The sequence below is a fragment of the Neovison vison genome, chromosome 3 (assembly GCF_020171115.1).
Source record: "Neovison vison isolate M4711 chromosome 3, ASM_NN_V1, whole genome shotgun sequence".
NCBI classification, from domain to species: Eukaryota; Metazoa; Chordata; class Mammalia; order Carnivora; family Mustelidae; genus Neogale; species Neogale vison.
In genome coordinates, this window is record NC_058093.1 from 77,746,218 (window position 1) to 77,772,577 (window position 26,360).

Here is a 26,360-nt window from a genome sequence, read left to right on the forward strand (position 1 = left end):
AATGATCGGACATCATTTTGGGCTGGGATAAGTCATAAATGTACTTCAAGAGAATTCTTCCTCTCAGACTGTGGGTTTAATGAAATTCAACATGGGTTTTGAAAAACTTTAATTTTTATTAATAATTTTAGAAGTTTTCTAACACAAAGATAACAAATTTTTGTAAATTGAATGCAATGTGTATACACTGAAACTGAGATTGTTTACTTTTTTAAGAGAAGAATTTGAAAATTCAAAAGCCATGATCTTAGAGCAATTGACTTATAATGTCTTGAGCGGGTTGAAGGGGTTCCAATTTTGGTAATGAAAAGATATTTTTTTCAGTAAGTGTTGAGAAACTAAGAAATTAGGTAAGTGAATACTTCTTTTTCCTAGTTATTACATTTGAATATCATAAGATAGAAATAACAGAAAGTTACAATTATAAGCAAAAAAATTTATTTTTTTCCTTCTCATGTAGACTATATAAAATTGCTACTGCCTGTAGTATGAGTATACATTTGCTCATTTGCATCAAGTATTCTTAGTAAAATCAAAATTTAAGAAGAAAGAAATAAAATGGTGTCAGCTCATCTAAGGAGAGTTTGCCTGGTGGTGGGTATTATGGAGGGCACGTATTGCATGGAGCACTGGGTGTGGTGCATACGCAATGAATTTTGGAACACTGAAAAAAAAGTAAAATAAAATAAAAATATAAAGAGTTTGCTAAAGATATGTAAAAAGAAGAGATACTGTGATTTTACATATGGGAGACAAGTGGAACAGACCAACCATAGGGCAGCACATCAAAGAAGAAAGTAGGTCAGTGAGCCCCATGGCAATACAATGAATTGCTGTTATTTAAAGGGATGGTCAGAGAGTTAAGCTGCCTGTGAACAAGAATGCCTGCGAGAGAACAATGGTAAATGAACAGAAAAGCAGGGTCAGAGCAAAACAGTTGCAAGGCTCAGAGTGTGAACTTCATGTCCTTGGGTCGGGCAGAGGATGAAACGGCAGAACAATGTCGTCATTCAGAAGCTTCCTGGCGGCAGCAAGCTGTATAATGAGAAGCAAACTGAACTGAGGACCTCCACAGACAAAGTGGAGGAAAACAGCCTCAGGATATGGAGAGAACTGAGCAGAATTTGAGACTGGATGTTAACTAGCAACTCATCAGGATGAGCACTTTCCAATAAAAGAAAATTTTAAGTAATAAAAGAAACACTGGGGAAACCACAATACTTAAATCTATTTGTTGTAAAAGATATATACTCAATGGGATTAATTACCTGTGTTTAGGGATCAGAGCAACATTATAAACTGGGGCAAGTATCATTTCTTGTTTCCATCTTTAAGATTTACTATGAATTTTCTTTTTCTTTTTAGATTTTATTTATTTATTTGGTAGACAGAGATCACAAGTAGGCAGAGAGGCAGGCAGAGAGAGAGGAAGGGAAGCAGGCTTCCGGCTGAGCAGAGAGCGGATATGGATGGGATATGGATGCGGGGCTTGATCCCAGGACCCTGGAATCACGACCCAAGCCAAAGGCGGAGACTTTAACCCACTGAGCCACCCAGGTGCCCCTACTGTGCATTTTCTTGAATTGTAATTGCCAAGTCTAGATTGGTAATCAAAAAAAGTATAGGAGACTGAGAAGAACAAACTAACTTCAGACCAAGAACACTTTACTTTTTCTGCCATAGAAGATGTGACTTAAATTGGTGGGGCAGAATTTCATTCATCTGAAAAAAAAAAAATGACTAGGTTGAAATTACGTATACTTTGAATGGGAAATACTTTTAACGAAAGTGAGGTTGAAGTCAGTTATTTTTTCACTTAAAATGATATGAGCATCTATGCTGTTCAGACATTGTTCCCGGAGTGAAAAAATTTAATGATTTTTTTAAAGATTTTATTTATTTATTTGTCAGAGAGAGAGAGTGAGTACAGGCAGAGGCAGAGGGAGAAGCAGGCTCCCTGCTGAGTGAGGAGCTGATGTGGGACTCGATCCCAGGACGCTGGGATCATGACCTGAGCCCAAGGCAGCCACTTAACCAACTGAGCCACCCAGACATCCCAAAAAATTTAATGATTTAAACAGGAAAATAAAGTATGTTTTTCAGGAAATGTTAAAGCTTACTTAAGAGATGTGGTTTAAAGTTTTATGTGAAAGTGGTTTTCAAGGCTGTAAACTTTTTGTCAGTTGTGTTTCCTTGTCTAGGATCAGGCATTAGGAATAAAGAATTGAGTTTTATCTCAGTTGTAGTTTTGTTAGATATAATGCCCTCCTTTATTTCTGATAATTTTCCTTGCTTTGAAGTCTATTCAGTCTGAAAGCATAAACAAGCCAACATGAGTTCCCGCTTTGGTGAGTTACAGATAAACCAGGTGGAGTTGATGTACAAAGTCAACTTTATTTTTGCAGCAAATAAGGAGATCACAGGGAGTAACTTACAAAGCTGTGATTCCCTGAACAAGGGTGGATATGTTCCTTCCTTTTATTTAGGGTTAGGATAACTATTTAAAAAGGGGGGCCTTGTCATCATATGTAGAGGCAGGCTTAAGGTTGTGCCTTATGGAAACATCCCTATACATACATTATATGTGATGTAAATGAGGCTTGTACTACTTGGGCAGAGATTTTAGTATTACAATGAGGTAAGTGTAATTGTTGGTCATTCTCAAGGTCACTCCATGGTCCATCTGTGCAGGCCCAAGTTGGGGTTATGCTCAAATTGGTCTGGGTGGTCTGGGCAGGCTCTCTCTCTCAAGGGGCAATTTTGCTTTCCATTTACTTGAGTTTAGAGATAAGCTGGAAAAGAGTTTAAAGAAAAATGTGGGACAAATTGTGAGTGAGTACAAACAGGTGGGCAGTTAAGATCAAGTCTGAGGGTCTAGCTGGTAAAAAAGTAGTATGGCTACTCCTGCTTTCTTTGATTAATGTCAACAAAATATATTTTCTCCACTCATTTATAATTTTAATCTGTACATATCTCTATATTTAAAGAAATTTATTTTTTTAAAAGATTTTATTTATTTTATTTGAGAGAGAGGAAGAACAAGAGCAAGCATGAGCAGGGGAGGCAAGGAGAGGCGGAGGGAGAAGCAGATGTCTGGCCGAGCAGGGAGCCTGATGGAGGTCTCAAACCCAGCACTCTGAGATCATGACCTGAGCCAAAGGCAGTAACTTAACCGACCTATCCACCCAGGTGCCTCTATTTAAAGAAATTTCTTATAGACAATCTATATTTGGGTCTTATATTAATAAATACCACACTTTCTATTTGTTGCCTGTGTTGTTTGTCTCTATTTTTGTCTTCCACTCTTTCTTTGCCTTTTGTAGTTTTTATGGAGCATTTTGTATCATTATATTTTCTCTTCTTTCTTAGCTTATTGGTTATACTTTTTAAAAAAAATGTTAGTGGTTGCCCTAGAATTTGCAATATACATTTACAACTAATCCAAGTCTACTTTCAAATAACACTATACCATTTCACAGATAGTGTGAGTACCTTATAATAATAATGCAATAGTCTTATTCTCTCGTGTACCTTATATGGTCACTGTCATTTATTTCACTTATGTATAAGCATGCATAAACATATATAAAACATGTATACATAGCATACATAAATGAATATATTATTGCTATTATTACTTTGGAACATCAGCTGTTAGATCAACTAAAAATAAGAGAAGTTAAGGTTTTGTGGGGTTTTTTTTTGAAGTTAAGGTTTTTATTTTATCTTCATTTACACTTTCATTGATGTTCTTCCTTTTGTTATATAGTTCCATGTTGCTGATCCATATTACTTTCCTTCTGTCTAAAGAATTTTGATATTTCTTGCAAGGCAGACCTCCTGGCAACAAATTCACTCAATTTTTATTTGTCTGAGAAAGTCTTTATTTCTCCTTCTTTTTGAAAGATAATTTCACGGTGTACAGGATTGTAGGTTGCTGGGGTTTTTTTCTGTCAGCATTTTAAATATTATTCTTCATTCCTCTCTCGCATAGTTTCTGAGAAGTTGGATGTGTTTCTTATCTTTATTACTCTCTAGGCAAGAATTTTCCCCCACTCAGGCTTTTTTCAGTATTTTTTTCTTTTTCTTTGATTTTCTGTAGCTTGAATATTATATACAGAAGCATAGTATTTTGGATATTTATCCTGCTTGGAATTCTCTGAGCTTCCTGGATCTATGGATCTAACATTAATTAGAGAGAAATTCTCAAGTCATTATGGCTTCAAATATTGCCTCTATTTCTTTCTCTTTTTTCTCATTCTAATATTCCCATTACCTGTATGTTACATCTTTTATAGATGTCCCACAGTTCTTGCAGATTCTCTTTCATATTTTCCTCTTTGCTTTTTCAGCTTTGGAATTTTCTCTTGTTATATCTTCAAGCTCAGAGATTCTTTCCTCATCCATATCCAGTCTGCTAATGATCCTGTCAAAGACATTCTTCATTTCTGTTACAATGTTTTTGATTTCCAGTATTTCTTTTTTATTCTTCCTTAGAATCTCCATTTCTCTCCTTACATTATCCATCTGTTCTTACAGGTTATCTATTTTTTCCATTAAATTCATTTGCATTTTAATTATAGCTTAAAACACAATTCCTGGTGTGATAATTCCAACATTCTTGTTACATCTGACTCTTGTTCTGATGGTTGTTTAGTCTTTTCAAACTGTGTTTTTTGCCTATAGGTTCCTTGTAATTTTTGTGGAAAGGTGAACATGATGCTCTGGGTAAAAGGAACTGTGGTAAACAGATTTTTTTTTTTTTTTTTTTTTTTTTTTGACACAGAGAGAGAGCACAAGTAGGCAGAGAGGCAGGCAGAGAGAGAGAGAGGGAAGCAAGCTCCCCGCTGAGCAGAGAGCCCAATGCAGGGCTCCATCCCAGGACCCCGGGATCAAGACCTGAGCCGAAGGCAGAAGCCTTAACCTACCGAGCCACACAGGAACCCCTTCAGATCTTTAGTAACATGGTGGTAAGGTTTGGGGAAGAAGTGTTCTATGTTCTATGAGAAGGTTCACCCTTTTAGCGAGCCTGTGCTTTGACCGTAAACCTCACCAGTGCTTCTTGGTACCCCTCCTCCCCACTTAAGTGGGATAGGATGGCTAAATGGGATGGAATTTGGTATTTCTCTCCCCCTAGGTAGGTTAGTCTTTGATATAATCCCAGAAGGTTAGGCTCTGGTAAAAGCCTCCTGAGAGCTGAACTTGTTAAGAAGAATAGAATGCTCTGTTTTTGAAAATGGCCACTATCCCCCTTCCTTTTGAAAAGCATGAGCTTTTTGTCAGAGTTTTACTGTGAGAACCTAGTAGAGCTCCAGGAGATAAAATACACGAGACTGTGAGGGCCCTAAACAGTTACTCTCCTGCCCCCGGAGTTTTTAATCTGTCCATCTTATTCACACTGAGCCTTCAGGCTTTCATCAGTTAATATTAGCTCAGGTTTTCCTACCCTGGCACTAGTTTCTGCATGGGTTTCTGCTCCAGCAAGTTGTGTTCCTCTATATCCACCTTTCTGTATTTCCATATTTTGGCAGTGGTTTGCTCTGTGACCTTGCCTCTCTAATGGATCTAAGAAGAGGTTTTTTTGTTGTTTTTTTTTTTTTTCAGCTTGTTCAGCGTTTTCCTTGTTAAAATAGAGTGGTGACGTCAAAGCTTTTACATTGTGGCCTCTGGAGTGAGTCTATAAAAATGCTTTGAAAATCAGATCATGTTGCTCCTCTACTCAAACAAACAAACAAACAAAAACACCGAATATATCTGTCAGTAACTTCCCAGAATAACAGCTAAAATGCTTATCACGTCCCCGGAGATCGTATATTGTCAGGCTCCTTTTCCGCCCAGGCCGAGTTCTGCTATCTGAGCTTACCTCTCAGTATTGCCTCATTGCTGACACTCTAAGCTCATTGCTGTCCTGTGATCATGGCAGACACGCTTCAAAGTGTTTACAATTCTTGTTCCATTTGCGGGGAACGGTCTTCTAGATAGCTCCACGACTCACTCCTACCTTCTTTACACCTAGTTGAGGTCATTTCTCCCTGTGAAGAAGCTCTTTTGTTGTCAGAGGTTTCTCAGTGAGATTGCAATCAGAGCTGGATGATTTGGCTATGTCCTTGGGCGTATATTGACATCAGGCTATGGTAGCCTATAGAGATCATTGCTTCAATAGAAAACTACCCTGCCTGGAAGACAGAGCCTTCTAAAATGCCAGCACAGGACACCCTCCTATGGGCATGCTTAAAAAACACAGACAGCATTAGCTTCTGTGGCTGTAAATGCAACTCCCCTTTCGTTATTTTATTTTTAGTGCTTTCAAGGCTAACCACTGACTCCTGCTGATTGATGCATTCTTTATTTTAGACATGCTATTGTGTTCAATCAATGGCAGTCAAGTCTTGCTAGCTAGGGAGCCGTTCTGTCCCTTTCTAAAGTGAAACTGTTCAACACATTTAGCTCCATTATATGGAGGCTTAGAAATTTAACTCTATTTCTGAGTTCATAGGGAATGCATTAGCTTAGAAGCAAAAAGGAGTATTGGAAGGGCACTTGACTATAGAGGGCAAAAGAGGTACTCAGTCCCTCAAAGTGATTCTCATCCTAGGCTGAGTAGTAGGATTCTCACAAAATTCTGGCTCCTACCTCATACTTACTGACAAAGTGTGGGCACTTTACATTTTAAGTAAAACTAAACTACTCTCCAGAGATATTATTTGAATTCACACTTCTAACAGACAGTATGTAACTGCTCCTCCTACCCTATCTTCTCCTTTGTATTTACTGCTAAATCTTTTACCTAGGGTTTACTCTTGGGCAAGAGCTTTGGTGAAATGTATCATAGTAAAAATATACATAAGATATATAATATTCACAAATAGTTATTAATATCACATAAACATGCTGACCTTATTTCTGTGTATGATGAAGAGAAATGCATATCACACATTTAATCCTCTTCAGAAAAATGCTTTCCTGAGTAATAGGGTATTAAATGAAATGACCACGTGTTGATTTGCAGTTTATGTTAACTGACCAGTCACCATATTAGAACAGAGATTAACTGTACTACTTATATGTAATTTACTTCAGATAAAGTAGAAAATAGATTTAAGGTGAGTTCAGGTCATGATAATGTGTTTAGCTTTCATTCCGAATGAAATGAAAATATCTCTTGATCTCTGTGACATAAGTGTATTAATGTATAGCTAGGCATTATAAATGAATGACAAGAATATTAAACAAATACATATGAAAGCATTTTGGGAAATGGAAAGCAGATTTTCTGTCTGAAAGATGATGGGACTGCTGTATCATGTTTTCTTTCTTTATTTATTTTTTAAGATTTTATTTATTTGAGAGGGAGAGCTAGAGCACAAGTAGGCAGAGTGACAGGGAGAGAGAGGGGGAGAAGCAGGTTCCCAACTGAGCAAGGAGCCTGATGCGGGGCTCAATCCTAGGACCTAAGCTGAAGGCAGATGCTTAACTGTCTGAGCCACCCAGGCTCTGCTGTACCATGTTGTAAAATACATTATATCCCTCAAGTATATCTAGCATGATTATTTTGATAAAATTTGAAGGGTCAAAATACCAGGAACCATTAGAACATAATCTTTTAAAAAAAGAAAAAGATTTTATTTATATATTTGACAGAGAGAAATACAGCAAGAGAGGGAACACAAGTAGGTAGGGGGAGTGGGAGAGGAAGAAGCAGGCTTCCTGCGAAGCAGGGAGCCCAATGTGGGGCTCAATTCCAGGACCCTGGGATCATGACCTAAGCTGAAGGCAGATGCTTAACAACTGAGCCACCCAGGTGCCCCTAGAACATAACCTTTATAGGGCCACTGAAATCACTCTTTTGTATGTAGTAGGCCTTCAGAAAATGAATGGCTGTTAATTGTATTTTGCATATAGTTTTCTTATATAGAACTCAGACTTTCTGTTTCCTTTATCTAGTATATTGCTTAATAAATAGCTCTCCAAATTAGTATCTCCCAAGTTGGAGTTCTTTTTTCCCATACCAGAACTCTCCAAATGTATTATTTGTAGTACTGTCTGTAACACATATTCACAGAATTAACTTCATTTATATATACATCATTGCCCCTTGACCCTCATCTCCATTTGGTCTATAGTTGTGTCTCTCCTGTGCCTAACACACAACAGGGACTTTATTACTTTACGGTGTTTAACTCCTATTGCTTGATGACTACTAGGTGTCATCTCCCAGACTAGACCATGATATGTTTTCTGTGTCTCCCAGAATCCTGTTTCAGGTTTGAGCATGGCAAAGAGAAAGGCTGCATCTTTTCTGACCATCTGAACATTATTTGTAACTTGGTTCTATTCTGGGAATGTTCCTGGCTGAGATTAAATTCTGTTGTATCTTTCTGATTCCAAATTCCATTAAAAACAGTAGCAGTAACAAAAGACTAACAAATTACATCTCAATCTATCAGCTATGTAAAATTCTTGCAAGGAATGTAATAATAAAAAAGGCACTTATGATCTTAGCGCTTGATGTTCCTTCAGGTTTTAAATTGGGAAAAGGTCAATGACAAGGCAAGATTGGGTCCTGGTGACCCAGGTGAAGAGCCCCCAATAAGAATTAGGGACCAAGGTTTATGTCCCAGCTCAGCCAATGAGTGCTGTGTGAATTTAAGCAAGTCATTTGCACACTGATATTGCTCCTTCATCTTTAAGCTAAAGAGATTAGATCAGGATTCATATTCACAATTATTTGTAGGTCAGAGACCCCTCTGAGATTCTGCTGAAAACTATGAGCCTTTTTCCCCCCAAAAGCACAAAGACAACTATAAATAGAGTTCCAAAAGGGTCAGAGACTCTGTAAAATCCACCCACATATTCCCTAGAGGACTTTAGAATGATTTTTAAGGTCTAAAGTATGTTGTTGGGGGAAAAAAAAAAGAATCCATTTACAATTGCCTCTCCCAATGTGAATTAGTTTTTAAAATGTGGATTTGAGTCATTTATGTCATTAGAAGTCATAATTATTTTTTTTGTAATTTAAAGTACACATAGCAGAGCAAATTTTTCAGTAGAAAGAAGATCTCTTTTATGGATTAAAAGCATCTGAGGGTCAGCAAGATGGTCAGTCTCTCCTGTTACACAATGCAGGCCTCCTTCTATGACCCATCTCAGAGACAGACATTTAGCTTAGACTTGAATCCATATAGTGATGAAAGCTCACTCACATGTTTATTGTTGGGCAAAGAGTTCAGGAATTTTCTTTTCTTTACTGAGCTATAATCTGCCCTCACTACATAAATGTCCACTCTGTCTGCTCTCAGGAGCTACTTAGATAAATTTCAGTTCTTTTTCCAGTGTGTTAGGAATTCAATGGCAGTCTCTTTGTCCTCTCTTAGTTACTTACCAGGCATTCCAGTTTCAAATACAATTGTTCTAGAAAAGCAATTTCATAAGACTACTTTAATCTCAATTACCTTCTTCAGTGGAACTCTTGAAACAGAGAGCTTACAATCAGGCAGCATGTTCCAGAAAAGTCTGTCAACCTATGGTTAGGGAGCATTCCTTAAAGTGCTGCCTGCTGTTAGGAATGCTCTGACACCACCAAGAGCCTCGTCCAGAGCCTCGTCCCTAAACAGGTGACTCTGCTGGGTTGTGTTGGAATTGTGATCACCTGAAGCCCTTAACTGCAATCAGTTGAGGCCCCACTCATTCTCTATTTCTTACAGGCAAAGAAATCTTTCTAAAAACAAGCTCCATGTTCAGCAGCATCTTACCCACATCAGCCTATTCCCTGCTCTTGGAAAGCTTTGAGAATACTAGTTTTATCATTCTTCATGCCATCTTTCCCTCCGGGTGTTATGTCATCTATAAATGTAAATAAGCCTGGCTTTTTTTCACTCCAAATTAATTGATAAACATATTGACCCATGGCTTGCCAAACATAAGCTTCCCTCTGTGGATTCATTATTTATAATTCTTCACTCAGTCACTTCACAACTTCATCCAACTCACTTTTAACCACCACCTGATCTAGAGAATGGAGAAGAGCAGGAGGATTATGTCCTATTTGAAGCAACATTTATTTCCTTTCTTTTTCTTCTTTTACTCAGTCTCGTTTCCTTTCCTCCAACTCTGTTTTCTTCATTCCTTCATACTGCATATTTTGGTCTTACCTTTGGTTCCTTCGCCCGTGTTCATTTGCTATGGAGAAGAGAAAGCCTATTGTATTTTTTGGATCTCTTGGCTTTTTCTTGTGTGCAGGGCTGGCTGAGTCTGTTTGCTCCAGGAGCCTCTTTGCTGTATGCTGTGCAGAGTCAGTCCTGAGCAGGCGAGGTGTTTCAATATATGCTTGTTAGCATTCCAGGGAGGAGGCGGCTCTGAGGATTTTCTCAGGCCCCCAGACCAAGTTTTCTTCCACCTTCAGAATTACCTTAATATTAAATGAAGGTTTTAAGAAAATGTAAATATAAAGTATCTGTGTGTTTGGGAAAAGGAGAAGGGCATGGGGAGATTATTAGATAGTCCTCACAGACCTCACACAGACCTGTTAGTACTACTGCCTCCATAACCAAACAAATATTACTCATAGGAAAAAAGACTCAAGACACAAGTTAACCAACTATCCATTATTCAGTGGAACGATGACATGAATGTAAATTGCTTTGAGAACCAAAGAATGTGTGGTTCTGTAGAGATGTTCATGTTATCAACTCCCATCTCACCAAATCTTTCACTTAGAAATAGTTAATGTCACTCATGGAAAAGGCTAAGAAACGCGTCTTCCCGGGTTTGCCCAAGTGAGTGATTTTACTTTTAAAAAGGCTTCCTTTTATAACACTGTGACCATTATTGGGTGATAAAATAAATTAAAAGCAAATAGGCCTATACTCAAGTAAGGGAAATGACTAATTATTTAGTAAGTTGGACTTTTTGGTTACCATATTTTCTTAATGTTTCAGCCCCTCACATAAATGAATCAATGCTGCCATTAAGTTACTAACTCTAATTTAAAGAAAGTTGTCTTAAACACAACTTTATTACTGTGTAGTTGCCTTGTGGGTGAAAGGGATGAGCTCTGGAGGTAACAGAACCTTTTCAGACTGGGAGAGGTACAGACAATTTCAGCTTAGGAGAGTGAAATGTGGCTGAATGATTATTGTGTTTTAATATTCCAGAAGGAATCCCAACATTGTCTAAGCAAGGTTAATGGGTACTGTAAACCTATAATAACTCCTAGAGAAAGACAGGAAAATCTGTATCAGCATCCAGAAAAACTAAAGGTGAAAATGAGTTATGGTCTCCTGAAAATGGAACTTTTATGCCTCATTCACTATTCATTCAATCAGTCATCAGTGTACTGAGGAAATAGTATGTGTCATAACTTCTCTTAAAACTACACCGTCCTTATATCCCTGAACAAATCACTTACCTTCTTTGAGTCTAAATTTCACCATCCAGGTATTTCTGTCATGGAGTTGTGAGGTTTAGCAGCCCAGGCATATGAGACCCTAACAGAATAACTGATTGTGGATGTTTATTGAATGAATGAATTCCCTTACCTTCTCCTTAACATTTAGACATCTTCCTCCCATCCCGTAATTTATAATATATAAGATAAGCTCCATTTGTTAATAATAAATGTCCATCTACTGTTTTGGGTCAACAGGAATTTTGAGTGATCTGTGTTTACAGATGAAATTAAAGTATTTAAATATTATTACAACTGATCAAATATTTTTGCAAGATAATCCACGAAGCCCAAGGATGTTGTTCTTTGCCAAACAGCATTCTGTGGATTGCTGACTACAGTACATGCAAATCCACCCTTTTTTAAGTTTTTTTTTGTTTCATAATAAACATGAGCAGTGACTTCCTTTCATTTATCAATTCTAATCAAATATTTTTCAGTAATATTTAGAAAAATCTTATAAACGAATTTTCTAAAATATGAAACATGTATAAAATTTTTCATTGTTAAGTAGCAATGCATGGAGTGTCTGCTGGTATGATGTTTTAACAGAACAGGACCCAAGTGAAACAGGAAGTAATTCTTAGATTTTGAGTATATGGTTGTGGTAGTTGCCTTTTGGTTTATACTCCAAATTTGGGTTAATTTTGAAATCTTGAAAATAAAATATGTCAAAAACATACACCAAGTTATTTCTTAATTGTATCAGCCATTTATTCAATCAATATGGATGAGTACATACTGTTTGCCGGGTATTGTGTCTGAGACCCCAAACTGAAACTACATAATCTTGACATCAAGAAATTTGCTCTAATGAGAAAGATGTGTAAACAAATCAGTTCTATATGGTAATTGATACAAGAGAAAACAATCAAAGAACTGTAGGGAAATATGAAAAAAGCCTAGCTAAGTCTGTGTAGGTTATGAGAGGAGCCTTCCCAGAGGAGACAAGCTGAGGCAGCGGCATGAGCAGGAGGATATCGGGTGGGTGAGTACGAAGAGGCTATTTGGCAGTGAGAAGACAAGGAGAAGAGCATGGAGGCTTGAAGGAGCTGGGAATGATCAGGGAATGTGGAAGAGTAGGTTAGTGTCCTTAACTAATAACTCATAAATTACTGTGAAAGGGGGAAGCAGGAAGGGCTGGGAAGGAATGAGGCCAAATAAGTAGGGAGAGGCCAGGATCTATAAGCCTGTGGAGCAGGCAGAGGTGTGCCAGTGTTTTGCCTCTCTGTGGGCTGTGGGGGAAGTTACTGGAGAATTTTGTATACAGAAGTTTCGTAATCAAATGAATAATTCTGATTCCTGAAGGAGACTAACAATATCACGATTCTTTTGTTGTTTACAAGTTACAGAAATGGCACACACACCCCTTTGTTCCTAGGGGTTTCTTCAATGGTTCTTGTTGTAATGGAATTCAGGGATGCCAAAAGAAATATTTGAACTAAATGATATATCAGAATTACAATAAGAGCCTGTGAGCGGATTTTTAGTTAACAGGTTTTTAATAGGCTGTGAGGCAATTCTTAATGGAGAAGATTTAATTATAAAGGAAGCCTGTCTCTAATGGAAATTTGGCTGGGTGTGTTTTGATTTTCTCAGTGAATTAAAAGGTTTATATAGGGTTAGATGGTTGAAATTCTTGTGGAAAACATGTATACACCAGCGAAAACTTTCCACTCATTTTCTTTATCTCTTGCAGCAAAGCAACGAATCTGCTAGAAATAAATTTCACTTAAATAGAGCATAATTTTTTATAATTTCAGGGGTTAAGCATCTGAAAGGCCAGAGTGAATCAGCATTCCCTGAAGAAGAAGAAGGTGTAAACGAAAGAGAGGAGCAGTGGGAACATTAATTACGGGTCTGCAGCAAGAAGGCTTCTTGAGAATAACTGAACTATTAACTTTTCTGACTATCCCATGGAAGGCCACTCCTTGACCTCCAGAAGTATTCTCCACCTCTGCTCGCCACACTTATACAATAGTAATACACCTCCTGGGAAGCTCTCCCTTGACTGAACTTTAGAACCAAGTACAGATTGTTCGATATTACAATTAAAGAATAAACATTTATTTTATGATGATTTTTCTTTTTAATGACATTTGCATAGACATTTGCAAATATGTGAGTGTTCTAACTTTAATACTGCGGAGCTTAATCTCTCATGTCCTACTGATGTGGTCTGCCTTCTAAGGTCAAATGTAAATAGCTTCACTTTAAGAGTAAAAAATAAATATTAAATACATTTAGACATGGTGTGTCCGGGTTTAACTTACAGAGGAAGTTTTTAAGGAAACTTTTAAGTTTCATTTATCATGTTTCTGTATATAGAACCGTATGTGGTATTTATTTCCGATGAAGAAATCCCCAGTTTCTTGATTCAAAAGATCATAGTGTATTAGTCTTTAAGTATTGACCATCCTTTTTCCTCCAGCATGTTAATGGCTAAAGGACTGCAAAGGTCTCATTTTTCTGAGCTCTGAGAGATATATTTCCCAGCATTTCCACTAGCTATTAAGAAAGAAAAATGCTAAATCTAAAATAAAATATGCCAAAATCTCCCCTGCCGCTTTTTTGGTTATAACTTGAAATATGAGCTATTTCTTATTGCATTTTAAGGAATCATTAGTATTTTATAAATCTTCTATTATACTCAAGTAAGAAATTCCATTAATTCATGGATATATTCATTCATTAACTCAATAACTATTTTTAATGAGTTTATCTCAAGCAAACGACTTTGCTGGGGGTTATAAAAATAAAGAAAAGATAATTTCTTGTTTTTAGAACTGATAGAAAATATATATATATAGAATTGATAGAAAATATAAATATATATATATTTTTCTATCAGTTCTAAGGACAAGAAAATAAAGTATCAGTATAAAGCAAGATTTTCCAGAACAATATATATATATAAATATATATATTTATATATATTTTTGTTTACATACATATGTATATACATATATATGTGTGTGTGTGTGTGTGTGTGTGTGTGTGTGAGTGTGTGTGTATTGAATAAGGCTTTTGGTTGTTCAAAGTTCTGGCTCCAGGACAACATTAATTTTTTTTTTTTTTTTTAAAGATTTTATTTATTTATTTGTCAGAGAGAGAGCGAGCACAGGCAGACAGAGAGGCAGGCAGAGGCAGAGGGAGAAGCAGGCTCCCTGCTGAGCAAGAGCCCAATGTGGGACTCGATCCCAGGACGCTGGGATCATGACCTGAGCCGAAGGCAGCTGCTTAACCAACTGAGCCACCCAGGCGTCCCAACATTAATTATTTTTTAAAGATTTTTATTTACTTATTTATTTTAGAGAGAGCTCAGTGTGTGCGTGGGCAGGAGGAGGGATAGAGGGGGAAGGAGGGGGGAGAGAGAGAATCTCAAACAGACTCTGTGGTGCACAGAGCCTGACACTGGGCTTGATCTCACAACCCTGAGATTCGGACGTGAGGGGAAACCAAGAGTCAGTCACTTAACTGACTGAGCCACCCAGGTGCCCCATTAATGATTTGTGGCATTTCAAGGTAAAGTATCTGTGCCACAAAATTTAGTGAGGTTGGTGGAATGCCCCATTTGGTTCCCACACTGATGATATTGGTGAGGGTCAATGTTTCATGGATGAAAAAAAATGAAAAGATTTCTCAGAAGTCAATAAAGAGGGAAATTGAGATGGGAGGAAAAAATGTAAATGTAAAATCCACTGTGGGATCTTTTGTTTTTAATTTTGAATGCAAGTTTATAATACAGAGATTAAGAGAAATACATGAATCTATTAGACAATGCAATAGAGAGAACATTTTTCTTCATATATTTTCCCCACGAAAATAAATGCAAAACTCATTGATAAGTAGTATCACCAAGTATGAATGAGTACTCTAGTTCTAAGTGTCTTTCCTCCTTGCTATCCTCCTTTCCTTTCTTTCTTCCTTCCTTCCCCACCCCCACCCCTAGCTTTTTATGGGTTTTGTTGTTGTTGTTAAAATCGATTTCAATCAAATCTTTCAGGAGTTTCTAGACCACCTGCTGTGACTATTTGTTTGATTTCCTAAATTTCTTTCTACTTAAAACATGATTAAGACACAGATTTATTTTCATGATTTTGAATTATTTGTGGAAAACATTCTGGCGCTCCTTGAGACTATTTGAGATACCCCAAAGTGCTAGAAAATAAAATTTGCCCTTCCCTTTCCTTGAACACACTTTCAAAATGTGTTGCTGGTTTTTGTTTTTGTTTTTTGTTTCAAAAGGATTCAGAAAAAATAAATCAAAGCTTTTGTTGATTTTTTAACATCATTTGGGTAAATAAGTAGCATGGCTTCTGGATTCTTCTCTTCTTATTAAAAACACAAAGATATAAAAATTAAAAGCATAAGTTTTCCTTAGGAAATGTTGGTTTCTTCCATTCTGTTCTCTACTCTCAAAACAGAGCTTGCAATTAAAAGCATAAGTTTTCCTTGGGAAATATGTTGGCTTTCTCAGAAATCTGAAGGAAGCCAGCTGAGATAATGGCTTTTCAGTTTCCTTTTCACACAGTTATAGTTTACAACAAATTTTTTTCAAGAAGACAACTTGGCTTCAGTTTGGCTGAATGGTTAAAGAAACTTTCTGAACAAAAGAAAACAAAAACTTTATCTTTCCCAGACCACATTTATAGTACGATATAATGGCTAGTAGATGAGCTTTGAGTCACTCTGGCTTGGGTTCAAATTCAATCCCTATCAAATTTTAGACTGTTACTCCATTTATAAAATGGGTACCATCATACCTACCCCTATGGATTATCGTGGAAATTAAATGAGATAAGACACATTAAAATGCTTAGTCCAGCTTAGGGAGGAATTAGTATTTGGTGCCTATTGTTATTATCAAGGTGGGAAAGGACCTGATGCCATCTATCTAAGCCTTACCCTACACATGATCCTCTTCAACATCATAGACCAGTGACTGATCCTCTTCCTTCTTGAATAACTCCAGCTGAACCCCAAGCCCAACCAAAGAGCTTTAACTGTTCTTCTCTGTGTGAAACTCTTTCTTCTGTACTTTACCTCCTTGATCACATTCATTCAGCACTGTGATGTCTTCTCCTAAATGGCCTCATCTCTGATAAAACACCACTAGGTCCTTCCAACTTTCCTCATCATCCAGGCCATTTGTTGTTGGATCCTCTTTAATTGTGTGTACTGAATCTAAGAAAGGTTAAGACAGGGAGATACACTCAGTTTTTTCCCTAATCTCCCTAAACATGAGAAACTGAAGCATAGACAGAAGCAGGGCAGAGCAGAATTCTAGGTCAGGATTCTTTCTATTAGGCAATAAAATTGTAAGCTGTTTCTCTTCCCAGAGTTGGCCAGGGTAAGGTCTTTATAAAAAACAAAATGCTCGGACTTTTTCTGTTCTTAAAAAAGTTTTCACCATCCATTTTAAATTTTAATTCAATTATGCAATGTTTTCTACATTGTGGAGACAGATTATTTTAGGTTGGCAAGGGACAAATTACTTTTATTTTTATATTTATAAATACTGTCATAATACATATTAGAAAGATATGTAATCGTGATTTTACTGCTATTGTTGCTTAGGATAAGGCAACCTTAATGTGTGAATATATTTTTAATCAATTTAAAGAAAAATATTAGAAAATATTAAAGAGAAATAGTAGAGATGGTACCTCAAAATCACCAAACAATATACAATTGAATGAAGTTTAGAAACGCTGATCTTGGGTGTGGTCATATCAAATAAGTATAAGTACTATAGAGTTCATTTAATTGCAATATGGATTTATGACTCTATAAATAAACCACTTATATTACATTAATTTAAAAATTGTTTCTTTGCCCACATCTAACAGCTGTATAAGTGCAAACTGAATAATGAGAAAAATCATGTTTAATTATATCAAAGTATTTATGCTCAAAGTGATTTTGAATATTTCCTTTCTCTGAAAATGAAGAAGGAAAATATGCTCTTACTTTTCTTTTTTTTAAATTTTTTGCTCTTACTTTTCTAAGACCCTGATTCTAAAAACCAGTTTTCAAAGCTTCAGCAGATATAGTAATTATTAAAAATGTCTATATTGCAAAATGTGAAATCTGTTTAAAGAAATTAAATTATTAGATTTCAAATATCATAATATTCTGAAAAACTAAATATCAGAGGAAGAAGAGTTTTAGGAAAATGATGGAGGGCATCTTTGGCTTTAAGTGACATTGTAAGTAGTTAAGGTACTAAAGTTTACAAACATTCCATGTGATTCATATAGCAATGGGGGTGAAGGTTCCTATTTTGCAATGTTGTATGAATTAAGTAATTTACATGAATGCATAGGTGTCTGAAGGCATTTTGTAAAGAGGCTACTGTTCAACTGTGGTACTTTTCTTGACATTTATATTGTGAATCCTCTTCATTCTGTGGACAGACATTGGCTCAGCCACTTTCCTCATTGCATTTAAAGCTTAGCTGGTGCAGATAAAGAGACTTGGTGTGTAGAAGGCAAATGAACATGAGAGTAGAGAGAGAAGTAGGCAAAGGAGGGAACTCAAAGAAGCCTAGAAACTTGAGGTAAAAAATGGTATTAAATGGTATTAAAATGTATTGGATTTATCTTCATTTTTTTTTTTTTTTAAGATTTTATTTATTTATCTGACAGATAGAGATCACAAGTAGGCAGAGAGGCAGGCAGAGTGAGAGAGAGGGAAGCAGGCTCCCCGCCGAGCAGAGAGCCCGACGCAGGACTCGATCCCAGGACCCCAGGACCCCAGGACCCTGAGATCATTGTTTCTCACTCTATACATGTGACCTTGCCTTTTTCCTGTTTTCTCTTACTTTAGTAATAATGAGCCTAATTTGAAGGAACGAACACAGTGAACCCCAGGAGTATATGTCACTAGGATTAGAATCCTAGAAGTAGCAGAACGATTGGCAAATGATTCTTCATTATCATTCAGAACAAGCATTTGACAGTGAATAACAGAAACCCCAACAAACAGTAAAATACAGGCTGAATTATGTCATACAGTAAAATGTCCAGGACTAGAACTGTGGCTCAAGACTCTAATGGGTATCCAGACACTTGTCATTTTTCTTAATATTCTCCAAGTTGTAACTTCAGGGTCCCAAGAGAGCTGCTGCTCCAGGCTTCCAGTCTGTTCCAAGCAAAAAGAACAGCTGGAAGAGAAAGGTAAAGAATCTAGCAGAGAAGCAATGCTATCCTTACGGACCAGAGCTGTGCCATAAGACTACACCTTGATGCAAAGGGGCTGGAGAAAGTAAATATTTTTTAAAAGATTCATTTATTTTTAGAGAGAGAGCGAGCATGCATGCAGAGGGGAGGGGCAGTGGGAGAGGGAGACAATCTCAAGCAGATTGCCTGCTGAGCGCGGAGACTGATGGGGGGCTCAGTCTCCCCACCCTGAGATCATGACCTGAGCCAAGAAATCAAGAGTTGGATGCTTAACCGACTGAGCACCCAGGCACCCCAAAAGTAAATATTTTAAACCAGGAACATTGCCACCTTCTAACTTAGTCAAGGTTCTCTTTCTAAGTGACCATGGGTATCAGCTGAGCAATGAGCAGTATCTGCTTCCCAAACAAACAGAATTCAGGGAAGTTCTTCTTCCCTGAGGTATCTAAAGGAAGCACAGACTATTCAGTTTATGTCAAAGGTTGACATTAACACTCACTAGATGTTTTTGCTACTTAAAATGCATAAATTAGGTTAATGTTTATCATAGGCCTGTAGCTAGATACAACAATTCAGATAGCCTTAATTATTCTGTAGTATTTTTTGTAGGATAATTTTGTATCATTTATAAAAGTATACTTTAGAAACAAAAGACCATTATTCTAGTTTATTATTCAATGATTGTGCATGCATGAGTTCTGAGGATACAGGTTTTATTAAAAGGTAGTTAAAGTCCTTAAATCCATGGATATATATTCTAGTGTTTGAAGACTATCAATATACATTTGAATTAATAGATAGATTATTAATAATAATAAATAAATGAAATCATGTCAGATGGTGATAAATTACAAGAAGGAAATAGAATGAGGTGATGTGGCAGGGCCCTGGGTGACTCTGTCGGTTAGGCAGGTGACTTTTGATTTCGGCTCATATCATGGTGTCAGGGTCATGAGATCCAGCTCTGTGTCAGGCTCTGTGCTCAGTGTGGAATCTGCTTGAGATTCTCTCTCTCACTCTGCCTCTGCTCTTCTCCCTCCCCTCATGCTTGTGCACCTCTCTCTCTCTCTCAAAATAAATAAAATCTTAAAAAAAAAAAAAAAAGAATGAGGTGATGTGGCACAGGGTGGCATCTCCTCTTTGATCATAGCTGTGTGACATTGGGGAAGCCCTTTAATAACACTGGGACCCAGTTTTCTGAGCAGTAAAATGTAGAGAATGATATGAGGGGGTGGATCAGATGTTCCTGTGAGGCTCCTTCCAACACTAAGCTCTGTTTCTCCCCTCTGATTCTCTTTCAGAAACTGCAGATGAGCAGCAAAGGAGAAAAGAAGAGACAGGAATAGACAGAAAGCAGCAGCACTAAGAGAGAATGGAATCAGAAGAGAAAAAGGGTATCTTTGTATGCTTATATGACAGTCGACAGAACAAAATTGTTTTACTTAGAAATATGCACCATATGTATGTATGTACGTATGTATTTAATAGCATTAGCATTGTAACCAATTATATTTTCTGTCTTTTAAAATGTCTCCTTATAAGATGATCTAATTTTTTTTTTTTTTTTTTGGTTTGTTGTGGTAGCTTTTTTTCCCTAAGATTTAAAATCCTTCCAAGAAAAATTTCCTCCTACAAATCACTAATTGGGTAATTTACTCTATCACAGCATACAGGCTTTGTTCCTATTAAGTTGCATACCAGATTTTTCCCTTTACAGAGATTTATGTGACATGGTATGAAATACTCTGGAACATTTCCAGGATGTTCTGGAATAGTTTGTTATTTTCTTTTTCTCCACCAGGTGCAAAATGAGTTGATAACAACCAGAAGCGGACTTGTCAGTGCTGTGCTCCTGTGGGAGCTTGGAAAACTACCAACACAAAACTACCACCACCACCACCTCCACCTGCAACATTGTGTCTCATTTGCTTCCTCTTGGGTTACCTTCTGAAGCACTTTAGATATTTGATACATAAATAGTGACATGTTTTTCAGATAGTGTTCCTTCATTTTATGTTTTTTCTAATTATTTATGCTATGCTATTTGCCACATTCTTTTTGGTTTTAATTTATTTTTCTCTACTACTGGAAGGGAGATCTTGAATTTGGGTAATTTTTAAGCGATTCGTTTTTAGTTTTTCTAATTCTGGAATCCGAGCCTTCTTTTACAATAGAAAGGCTTTCAAATATGTTTCCTTTTTCTTTTCAAATCCCATCATATCTATTAATTCTTCTGTTTCTTTTTCAAATCCACTGGTCTTGATTCAGTTTAGTACGGCACAACGACTATTTATTTAAATATTAGTTATAAAATAAAAAGGCTATTATTGTTGATGCCCTCCTGCCTGTTAATATTGGTTCAGTTCTTTACAGTTAATAAAGTGGCCTCACCTATGTTTCTTGGTTAATAATCACATTAAATATGTATGACAGGTAGGATTCACTTTATAGATCAGGAAACTAGCGCCCAAAGAAAATAAATGGTCCTAAATGAACTAATAATTCAACAAACCCTTCTATTAGTTGATGCTCTTAAGATTTAAGAAATTGTGATGGTTTTTAGGATGGGAAAGCCCATCTTGCTTAGAAACCAGAGGCTTTTGCATTTTCTTGTAGATTGCACTGAGACTAAATTTTTTACAATTCAGACTTAAAGCACTGGGGGATGATTTTGTTAATGATCCTGGAATGGAAAGAAGCCCTGAGTTCTACTTTAATTCTTTGATATTGATCTCAAACTGAAATGACTTTTAACCAACATAAGCAGCAAATTTGAAGCTCCTTTTAAACTATGTGACTCATTTAAAAATATTTTTTATGTTTAAATCTGTGCTTTTAAAAAACAATCTTTAATTCCTAAAAGGAAAGCACCCCAGTCCCCAGGATTTGAAGAATGCTAATTTTTACTTACCACTCCCAGATTTGTATTGCCTCAAAAGTAAAAGCAATATAAAAAAGGATAATTACCATAGACCTAAATGCGTAATTGTGGAATAGACTATAGTTATCATGGCATTAAAAACAATATGTTACATAATGAGGAACCTAAGAGAACACTGGAACTGCTGCTCTCCTCAAACTAATTAAGGAATCAATTTATTGATGTTTCAAAATAACTTTTTTTCCTCAAGGGTAGTGATGGGGTTCAGGACCCACTGCTGCAAAACATGGCAGCTGGCACTCTGAGTGGTGTAAGCTGAAGGAGTCTAAGAAAATGGCAGATGCCGGCAGGTCACCCTCCTTCCCTCTGCCCTTCTCCCTGAGACAGGCCATAAAACCCTCATGTGAGGAGTGCCTTATAGCTAGAAGAAAGGAGTCCCCTTGTCTCTGAAGACAAAGGGACTCAAAGAGGAATCCAAGCAAACAAGCACTGCTAAGTTCCCCCCAGTTTCCTATACTTACCTTATACTCCTTAACTTATCCTAGTCTTCCAGGACCCCATTCTTCCTCAGTCCTAGCATGACAATACTCAGATCTATTTCTTTGGATCTTCATTTCCTTAAGAAGACTCCCATGTCATGTCATGTAAAACTTATATTAAATAAATCTGTATGCTTTTTTCCTAATAGTCTGCCTTTGCCAGCTGAACTTTCGGACCTGGCCAGAAACCTTCTTCCTCCCCTATAGGATCAAGGTATAAAATGGCTTTATGTGAATCAAAACAATGGGATGATAAAAATTAAAAAAAAAAAAAAAAAAAAAGCTCATTGATGGTTGATCATCTCCTTAATAATTACAGGAGAATATCTTCTCTTTCTTCTTTATTTTTTAAAGAGACTGGCATTTGTGAAGACACTGCAGTAGATGGGTGGGTTACATGACATTTCCCCAAAGCATAAATTCTATGGATGTGTTTCTCTAATCAGACTAATTACATTACCAGATGCTGTTCTCATCTTTCTTCTTTTGTCTTAATGGGACATAGATTTCCTATTTTGAAATTGTCACTCATTTGTTATATTTGTCAAGTGTTTTAAATACTATATGGGTCCTTTATTTGCTTTTAAAAACACTCAGTAGTCTAAAAATTAAAGTTGACATGAAGACCAGTGATAACTGAGATAGGAATTATACTATTAATTATACTTCGATTAACCTTACTCTACTAGTGCAGTTATCCTGGACTTTTCGTAGGATACCAGGCTTGAGCTACCTATTTTCACGGTCAGTACAGTGTTTTCTAGGAAGCAGTTCACTGGAAGAAGTTATTGCTTTGGAAGCGACTGATAGCTAAATGAGATTTTTTAAAACAATAATTCTTAGAGTATGGACAGAGAAGTATTAAAAATTAGACACTGTCATCATAAACTACCCAAAGCTGTATTGGTATAAAATAATCTAATACAATATTTTGGGAAATATAATCCAAAATCAATAAATTTTGATTTAAAGCATAACTAAATTTGTATGCTTTTTTTTTCCTATTAGTGTATTAATTTTTACAAATCTTTTTTCTTTCATTGTGAATTTAGAGTTAAAATTTTTTCTGTTGAGGAATATATATATATATATATACACACACACAAATGTGTGTGCAGAGTTTATACATGTGTGTCTGCATGTATATGTACACATACGTGTATACAAAAATACATGTGTACAAATGCATATGTATAATGTAACTGTGCTGAAATAAGAAGGGAAGCTTTTTTTAAAGAGAAAAAAAATTTAACCCATTTGCCATTAAAGTAAGCTCAGAGACTTAAAACCCTATGCAATAAATGCTTCCCTCCATTATCACTTCCACATTATCTTCTGCTAAGGAAAGGCTAGGTGAGAATGAAGGAAGACATGCGGAAGAATGTAGATGAAAGGAAGAATGTGAGGACCTCCCACAGAAGGCGAAGAAGAGCAGGCTGCAGCCCGGCGGGAGGTGGAAAGAGAAAGGCAGCCAGAGAGCCGGAGAGCCTGAGGGAGAGGCAAGGCCAGCTTGCCTGGCCACACATCTCGCTTTAGTGGGTTCCTGCCCAGGCTGCCAAGTCATCTCCATCTGAATTCGTCTTTTGCATGCTGGCTATTTCTAGCAGCCCCTTTCTTCGTGGTGGGTTTAAAGATGCTGGTTTCAGTGTTGACCCACTTGGCTTCTAGATCGCATCTGATTTACCACATTTAGTGGACGCGTCTGTTTATGGGCAATTTCCTCATTACGAAAGGTCCTCTCCTTTTTTGTTTCCTCCAAAGAAAGACCTTTTTGTTTTGCTAACGAAGGTTCTGTGAAACCTGCAGAGTTTGCTGGGTGTGTGCCTGTAGTTTTTTCCTTTTGACAAACTGCTGTTGTTGCTTCTAAGTGCACCTGGATGTCAAATAGTGTGTTTTGTTTAGCAAGCCATCTTGGAAGTCTAAAGGTTATTATTTTATCTTTAAGCTGATCTTTTTCTTCTTAATATTTGCATTAAACAGTTTCCCCTAGAATTGAACATCTAATGACACATATCGACATTTATATCAAGAAGTATCTGTCTATAAATACATGCACTAATTTATCTATCTCAATCTATTCTATCTCCATCTCTATCTCTCTAGCATGTATGTAATTCTGCCTTTCCTCTCCTCCAGCAGGGACATAAATAGTGGGGTTGATGATAATAAACTCTCTACTCTAGGATGGCCAGCCTGCTCTTACGTGGAGAAATCTCCCCATCCTGTGGACTTTTAGGATATTGCTACTGAAGTGAAAGCTGTGCTATGTTCTTGCAACTATAATCACAAATTAATTTTATAAGAAGAGGATGTTTCTTTTAAAGGAGAATCTCGGTAGATTCTTATTTTTACAGCTCATACTTACTATTCAGTTTAGAAAAAACTGTATCAGTCATTCTCAGCATCTTACGTGGATCATTTCATTTTGTCATTACAGTAGTTCTGTAAAATAGGGGGGACTCTTACATCTCCATTTGGTAGAGGAGAAAATTGAGGCTTGTCCAAGATCACAGACCATGAGAAAGTCTGAAATTGAATTGAGGGTGAAATTCAGTCCTTGGATAAGGTATTTCTTGCCTCAGGTCTTGCAACATAAAACGCAACAAGAAATAATGGTATCTGGATTAATATAAAATAATAACCTTAATTTATGTTAATTGAGAACCAACAGTGTGTCAGATACTGTCCAGATTCTTTAAATATTCTTCACTACTATTTCGCCACTCTATCAAAGTCTCCATGGTGAGAGGTTAGGAAACATTAAGGCCAACAGCTACCAACCACCAAAAACATACTGTGAATTGAGATCGTTTCTGCTCCAAAGCTTGTATGGTTCCCACTAGTAGTCATTGAAGCTATAAGAAATCACCCAGGAAATGTGAGTTTTTCTGCTTAGCAAATTTGGTAAGATTAGCGACAATTAATATACCTCCGCACCAGCAGACCCATCTCCCCAAGGGTAGACAAGAGACAGATGGGGAGATCTTAATGTTTCTCTCATAGAATTCAGGTTTGCTTTTAGCAGCTATTAAGTATTAATTAAGAATTAATGCACTCCCCATGTGTCTGCTCTGAGAAAAAACACAAATGGCTTTTTGGAATTACTTAGATCTAAAGTGCTTGAAAAGTGAGTCTCATTTTGATTGAATTAACTAGAGATGTTATCGGAAAAGAATTAACTCAGTCATATGTCATATATCAAACGCTTAAGACAAACAAATATAAACTTTTCCTGCCTGCCTTCATTCATTTGTATTTATTCATTCCATAAATATTTTCTGAACACCTACTTTGCCTAAGGCGCGGTACTTCCTTGCCTTATAATCTGGGAGCAAGGGTATGGCATGGCGGGCTACCGTATTGGAGCAAGAGTTTGGAGGGGGAAACGGTCAGTGTTCCTCTAGAGGAGGGTCTGAGGCGCCTCACCAGAGAGATAAGAGGCTTTCTGGGAGAGCTGGCAAATGTACAGACCCCCTCGGAGACCGAGGGGGAGAGTTTGACAGGTAAAGATGGCACAGACCCTTGCACAGGAGGCCTCAATGCGAGGGCAGAGCAGAAATCCAAGAAAAGGGAATGGGGGAAGTGAATGCAAACTGTGGCCCAAAGACAGTTTGGGGTTAGACTGCGGGGGCTTTGAGTGTGATGGCAAGGGGTGTGAGGTTTACCTGTAAGCCTGTGATTCTCAGCAGGAGCTCTCCAGTCCAGCAGCACGGGCATCACCCCGGGACCCCGCCTCACACCTCCTGAATCCGCACCCCTGCGGCTGGGCCTCAGCAATCTGGAGTTCGGAGGCCGCCCGAGGGCTGGGGACCAGTGCTGTGCCAGCCCCCCAGGAATGCTGTGTGTGTCGAGCCCGGATAACACTTCTCGCGCCAGTCCTCAGAAGGGCAGCAGGCCCGGTGGAAGCTGCTGCCCAGGGGAGTGACCGCTGTTGCTGCCAGCATACTCGTTCTCTTACCCTGGGGTCCCCAGCTCCTTGCATCGGGAAAAGCAGCGCTGTGGAAAGCCCCAGAGGCCCCGGCGCCGAATCTGCCACGGGGGACACTCCTGCCCTTCTACGCAGAGACTAACTTTTCCATTTTTAAAGGGCTACAAAAGAAGAAAGGGAAGAGGAGGAAAAAGAAAAAAATCATGAGGAAGGAAGAGGAGGAGGAAATGGGGCACCAAGTGGAGAAATACTGCGATGGAATGTGGCCTGCACAGCCCGAGTAGTTGCTGCCCGATCTGCTACAGAAATCCTCTACAGAAAACGTTTGCTGACCCCTGGTGTAGATGAGGAAAAACTGTTTTTATGGAGAAGCAGCAAAAGG

The 26,360-nt window shown here is 37.5% G+C and overlaps 1 protein-coding gene across 6 annotated transcripts in view; it reads left to right on the forward strand.

The window, feature by feature from the left end:
- Positions 1-21,491, forward strand: part of PPP1R1C (protein phosphatase 1 regulatory inhibitor subunit 1C) — a 124,589-nt gene extending 103,098 nt beyond the window's left edge. For 2 of the 6 annotated variants that reach the window (XM_044242480.1, XM_044242478.1), the window contains exons 5-6: positions 19,932-20,024; positions 20,432-21,491. In XM_044242480.1, coding sequence (XP_044098415.1) covers positions 19,932-19,976 — 45 coding nt within the window. In that variant the 3' untranslated portion in view covers positions 19,977-20,024; positions 20,432-21,491. Of the gene's footprint in view, positions 1-13,209; positions 13,462-19,931 lie in introns of those variants that run through there. The other 4 variants (XM_044242479.1, XM_044242477.1, XM_044242476.1 and 1 more) reach the window with 3 other exon arrangements.
- Positions 21,492-26,360: the final 4,869 nt, after the last annotated feature.